General features: G+C 52.0%; 1 protein-coding gene across 5 annotated transcripts in view; it reads left to right on the top strand.

Moving 5' to 3' along the window:
* Positions 1 to 1,004: 1,004 nt before the first annotated feature.
* Positions 1,005 to 6,000, top strand: part of EDRF1 (erythroid differentiation regulatory factor 1) — a 29,419-nt gene continuing 24,423 nt past the window's right edge. For 2 of the 5 annotated variants that reach the window (XR_009448289.1, XM_059661755.1), the window contains exons 1-5: positions 1,006 to 1,247; positions 2,157 to 2,365; positions 4,302 to 4,368; positions 4,918 to 5,043; positions 5,778 to 5,902. Coding sequence is in view for 4 of the 5 variants with exons in the window: in XM_059661755.1 (XP_059517738.1) it covers positions 1,140 to 1,247; positions 2,157 to 2,365; positions 4,302 to 4,368; positions 4,918 to 5,043; positions 5,778 to 5,902 (635 nt within the window). In the remaining variant the exon portion in view is untranslated. Of the gene's footprint in view, positions 1,248 to 2,156; positions 2,366 to 4,301; positions 4,369 to 4,917; positions 5,044 to 5,777; positions 5,903 to 6,000 lie in introns of all 5 variants that reach the window. The other 3 variants (XM_059661756.1, XM_059661753.1, XM_059661757.1) reach the window with 2 other exon arrangements.

Raw genomic sequence — 6,000 nt, 5'->3', positions numbered from 1 at the left:
TGTCCGTGGAGCTTCTTCAGTCACAAGGATTTCTGAATGTACACAGTGAGTTACCAGGGCCTAATGTAATGGAGAAAGCCACATAACTGCAAGAGAAACTAATTTAAAAAAAACAACTTCCAACATTTTATGCAAAAGCAAGCGAATTTGTATGAAGGACGTGGCTGCATTCTCCCACCCTCGGTATGACCCTGGGTGCGGAGCCGAGGCTGCGCGCGCCCTGCACCTGCACAGCCGTACAGCGGCCCGGGCTAGTGCTCCACCCCCGCTCTCAGCCCTGGCCCCGCTCCTGGGGTCTGCGAGCCACGCGGCCGCTCGGCCCGTCCTCGGCGGCCTGTCGCCTCGCCCCCGGGTGTCTCAGGCACCGCGGCGCTGGAGCAGCCCCTGGACCGCCCGGACCGCCCGGGGCCAGCTAGCTCCCGGGGCCGACGCACAGCGGGCTCCCCAATGGTGCTTCGAGTCACTGCGCTGCGAACCCTCCGCCTCTGAAGCCCGTGCCTTCAGGGAAGGCGGAGGCCCCCTCTGCGCAGCTGGGCGCCGCGGCCACCCTCGGGACTGCGGCCACGCGGGCATTGTGATGCGGGGACGGGACGCGCAGGCGGGGCGGCTGGAGCCGGAGCGCCCCTCACCTGCGCGCGTCTCCGCGAGCCCGTGCAACCCGAGGAGGCACGAGGCTGGGAGCGGCTAACACTGCACACTGTCTAGCTCGGAGCCGCGGGCTACGCCGATAGCAGCGCGCCCCCTCCCACGCGGCGAGGACCTCGGCGACGCCGACCGAGCACCGACTCCGAGCGCTAGGAACTATTTGTCAACAAAGACCAGCCGTTGGCAAGGGGTGGAGCCTGGAGGTCAGCTATCGCGAGAAGTGGTCTTCCGCGGAGGCTCTGACAGGCGCAGGCGCACTACAGCGCCCGCCCCGCCGCGAAGGTGGCCGCCACCGGGGGAGGCGGGGCCGGGCCTCGCGCGCAAAGCTCGCGAGACGTGGACGCACCGCCGCAACTCCTTCCTGTGAGAGACCGGAAGTGTGGGGTGGGGGGCGTCCCTGGAGCGCGCTCTGCTGTGCGGCGGCGTCGCTGGGCCCGGGTTCCTGTGGCGGCTGCGCGGGTTCTGCCTCGCCTCGTCTCCCTTGGACCGGGGTGATGGGGGACTCCAAGGAGGCCGGGGCCGAGGCTCCGTCGGCCGGCGCCACGGCTCGCGGAGGACTCAGCCTCCTGTCCCAGGGCGAGTCCGAGGAACCTTGTGCACAGGTGCGTCCGCCGCGGGGCCGCGGGGCGGCGGGGCCGCGGGTGCGGGGCTGTGGGCCCCCTCGGCCGGGAGGGATGTCACGGTTCCCGGCGGCCTCTGGCGCCCTCTCCGCGCCTCCCGGCAGCCCCGGGACGCAGTGCAGCCGGCGCGCCTGCCCAAGTCGGGGATGCAGGTGTGTCCTCGCCAGTCATCGCATCAGAGGCAGCCGCCTCCCCCGCGGTGGCCGGTGGGGGAGGCAGACACTGCTGTCAGGGCGCGCATGTAAATACAGGGTGAACCCCAAAGTGTGCGCACACACTAAATAATTACACAGGCGCCCTTGGTCAGCATACATGCCATTTTCAAATGAGCTCTCAGCTGTGAAAGCGTGTGTGTATTTGGGGGCTGGGGGTGGCGGGGGGACGCCTGTATGTGGTTCCAGAATGCGACCCAGTGGTGCAAAGGTGGAGGGAAAGACAGGGTGCCTGTCGGGCTCTAGACGGGCCCCGGGCCGGCCTCGCAGGTGCCGTTGGTCCATTAGTAAACGTTTGCTTGAAAATCAACTACTTCCTACCTGGCGTGTGTTGCCGAAATGTAAACGCCTCTTTAACGCCGAACAGAGGTTTTAGCAGATGCGTTCAGTTGGCGGGATAGCATCGCGCCCCTTGGCTCCTGCCTCTCCCGTTTCTAAGAATAACGTTTAGAAGGTAGGCTGGTTGGCCGGTTCCCCAGCCGACAGCCGTCACCCTCCCACTCCTCCACTCGGGTTTTTCTTTGAGGTTATGTAAAAACAAGAAAAAGAAAAAGGAGCTGGCTAAATGGGACAGCGTATTCCGCGCTGTCGTACGTCCCGATGGGCTCTTGCCTCTTGTCAGACGGTGGGGTGTCTCCTCCCCGGGAGTGCTCACTCCGCGGGTGCCTGTGTCCCCCAGGGCTCCGCGCTGTTCCTCGGGGGCAGCGAGGTGAAGAGCCGGGCCGTGGTGAAGTACTCCGCGGCCCCCCCTCGGGCAGCCTTCGCGCGCCTGGAAGAGAAGACAGACTTGAAACTGCCCCCTGCCAACTGGCTACGGGAGAGCGCCAAGCTGGGGCCCGCGGGCACCGCCATCCTGGGCACCAGTAAGAAGAGCAAGCCGTTTTCCAGGTGAGTGCCGGTGGGTGGCGTCTTCCCCGGGCCCGCCAACCTCTGCCCCGCCCGGAACGCTGACACCTGCTCTTCCGCTTAATCGTCAGCTCCTCCACTGCGTGCGGTCTCTCTCTGGGGAAAGGTCCTATTTGACTTCCGGGGTCCCGTCTTCCCCCTGCTAATAGGGTTATGTCGTCATCGGAAGATGCCGACGGCACATGCTTGTCTCAGGTCTGCGCCACGTCTGAACACAGCTGAATTCTGACCCCTAGACTTCCATCAGATGTTTTGTTTTTAGCCAGCGTCCATGCCTTTTGCATATGTGAACACGGAGCCTTAGGGTGGCGGCCGAAGAAGAAAACCCTTAAGGTGGCCTGGTCCGTCCTGTGGGGTTTTTCATTAACACATTAAGCGCCCAGCCTGTTTTGTCTTCCGGGCGGAAAGTATAGTGTCAGTCACCGGTGACTGACTGGGCGCTTAACGTGTTAAATGGTGTGGGGTTGTCGGGTCTGAAAAGGCCTAATGCGGAAAGCCAGCATGTTGGTTGGGTGGCTTGAACCCTTGACTGTGACACTTGCTGGAAATGCTGCTGGTGGTACTTGAGAGAGTAACCTGGGTCTTACTGAGAATAATGCATGAACGTCCACATTCTTGTAGACCATTGAATGTGTGGGGCCCTTCTTCCTCTCAGTGATTGAACCCAAAGTATTTCCATACAACATGTGGCAAGAGCCATACATACATTAATACCTTATGAGCCAGTAGGTTGGAAATTACCCTAATGCCACTCGAGGTAAAAGTTCTATTTACAAAATGGTGTCTGTAGCAATATTTCTACTAGCAAAAGTTGGAAGTAGTCCGTGTATCTTCTTTTAGAAGAATGGCTTAGTAAATTATGGTATGCAAACACAAATGTTAGAAGGTGAGCCCTAGCCGGGCTGCTTAATGGTTAGAGCATCTGCCCTCTGACTAAAGGAGTCCGGTTACGGGCAGGTACCTCGATTGCAGGCTTGATTCAGTCGGGGTGCGTGCGGGAGGCAACCAATCAATGTCTCTCTCACATCAATGTTTCTCTCTGTCTCTTCCACTCTCTGTAAAAATCAATGGAAAAGGTGTCCTCGGTGTGGATTGACAACAATCACAAAAATGTTATAAGGTGATTTACATGGTAATGATATTGACTGTGCACACACTGTGTTAAGTACTTTATACGTTGATGCCTTTTAATTCTCACAACAACCTCTGAGTTGGGTACTATTACCTAATTTTCGCATGGACAAACTGAAGCTCAGAATGCTAAGTAAGTAGCCTGCCCAGCCCACAGAGTAAACCATCAGAGCGCACTTTGAAGGGAGGTGGTCCCAGGTAAGTCTCCTGGCTCCTAACAGAAATGCGGACAGGGACGCTTTTCAGGCGAGTGGGTTATGGATGTGCTCATGTGGTATCTGGCACGACATTGTTTTTCTTTTCTCCTGGCCGAATTGGAGCCGGGGGTATTTGTTTTTCCCATATTTACTTTAAAAGAGTCATATTGTATATCGCTAGGAACACAGTCCCAGACTCAAATCCTGATAAATGTTTGTTTCTATTTTTCTACCTTTCTACCTAAAAAGAATAACATCTTGAACTATTTTCTCTTGGAAATTTTTTGGGTTTTGCGATTACAAAAATGAAAAGAATTGTTCATTGTTTTTATTCTAGGTGTTTCCTATTAATTGCTCCTAATGATTATTACTATATTTTATCAGATTTAAGATGCCACTGATTTTAAGTAACACCATTATTTTATATGCCACTAAGAAGGAAAAACTAGCCAGCTGTAATGGTGAGAGGCATGCTGATTTCAGCGATGTCAGAATGTGGGAACTGTGTCCTTGAAGTTGACATTATCTGTGATAAACTCTACCTGCATCACTATGAGCGTGACCTTTGTGGCCTTCGTTCCCTCCGTTAGCTTTGGGATGGCGTACGACTTTATTGACTCCGTGGGCAACGATGTGGACGTTGTCTCTGACTCTGAGGTAAGTGTCCTGATGGGGAGACCATCGGTGCTGGGCACTTACCCCTGCTCTGTGCAGGACCTTGAAAACCTGATGAAATGAGACCACTGTCTGATTATCAAATGCCTCTCCTTCAGAGAGGAAGGAATAACCCCCAAAACACTGGCAGTGGTAACAATACCAATGTTGATGGTTATATTTTTTAGAAAGAGCAGTTACGAGTGATTAGAGTGTTCGGGATGATTTTGTATGTTACCAATTGAGAATGAGATGTGATGCTTCTGGCAAAATCGATGGCTCCTTAGTTGGTCATTTTTCTCTGATATGCTGAAAGCCTAGGTTGGTGCAAGTGTGACCGTCAGCTAGGTTAACAGGATGACTTGTAAAGTGCAGGTGATTGAGGTTTGGAAGAGCTGTCTTTCGTGTGTTTGCATTTAGCTTTCTGAGGAAAGTACAGTTTGTATAACCTTAGCGAAATAAGGTTTATTATGCTTTAAAATGGAATGAAGTTAAAAATGGAATCACACTGAAAAAGGTCTTTCTAAACTCTTTCCTCTTCATTTTCTTAAGAACATAAAAAAGCTCCTGAAGATCCCCTACAGCAAGTCCCACGTGAGCATGGCCGTGCACCGTGTCGGGAGGACCCTCCTGCTGGACGAGCTGGACATCCAGGAGCTCTTTATGAGGTCTTCCCAGGTAGGACTCTGAACCCACCTGCACGCAGCATTTCAGCAGCCTGAGGGCACCAGAAAGATGACTTGTTTCCAAGAAAGGCCAAAGTGGAAACAAAGGAGTACTTCAGCAGCCAGAAGCCGGGTCTCACAGAGAATAACAAGTGGAAAGGAGAGAATTGGCAAGAAACTTACTGATACCAGCCAGCAGGATTCTTGCAAGGAAAAGAATGGAGCCAATGAAAAAGTGGTGAAAAGTCTGAAATTTAAGGGACTAGGTTAAATTTTTGAAAAACCCTTTCATGTCTCCTTTAAAGAGATTCTCATGAAACATGGCTGCCAGGAATTGTGGAAAATGTTGTTGTTATTCTGAATATATAATTATTATAATTAACTGGTTCACTTAAAGCAGTGCCTCTCAAACAATGTTGATAAATGCCTGTTTCCCCCCCAATGTATAAATGATGAATGCTTTTGCACAAAATAACCATGTTACCATTTCCCAAGGCTTACTCTCCATGTCTGTACTTACCTTGGTATGCACTGTAGTTCATGGTCCTACCAGTCCCATAGCTATTATTTAAAGACTATTCCTGCAATGTGTTGGTAAAGGAAGATAAGTTATGGTGACTTACATTGAATACGTACTTCTGAAACAGTATTCAAAAAGTAAAGAGTACTTCCTGTAAAAAGAGTAATGGGTAACAAATTGTTTTGACTACATGTTTGTTGTATTGATTAATTTCTTATGTTATTCAGACTGGTGATTGGACGTGGCTGAAAGAGTTTTATCAGAGACTTATTGATCAGAAGTGGCAGAGGAAGAAAAAGAGCAAAGAGCATTGGTATCAAAAGGCTATTCTTTCCAAGTTTTTATATTACAGGTACTTGGCTATTTGTTTATTTTACCTTAAAGAGGAAAAATTAAATTCTGATCTAAAATTTAATTTGAAGCCAGGAAAAATAATAATTTAAGGTTTGC

The sequence above is a fragment of the Myotis daubentonii genome, chromosome 13 (genome assembly GCF_963259705.1).
Source record: "Myotis daubentonii chromosome 13, mMyoDau2.1, whole genome shotgun sequence".
In the NCBI taxonomy this organism is placed as follows: Eukaryota; Metazoa; Chordata; class Mammalia; order Chiroptera; family Vespertilionidae; genus Myotis; species Myotis daubentonii.
The sequence above is the reverse complement of the archived record's forward strand: the minus strand, read 5'-3'. Positions and strand labels throughout refer to the sequence as shown.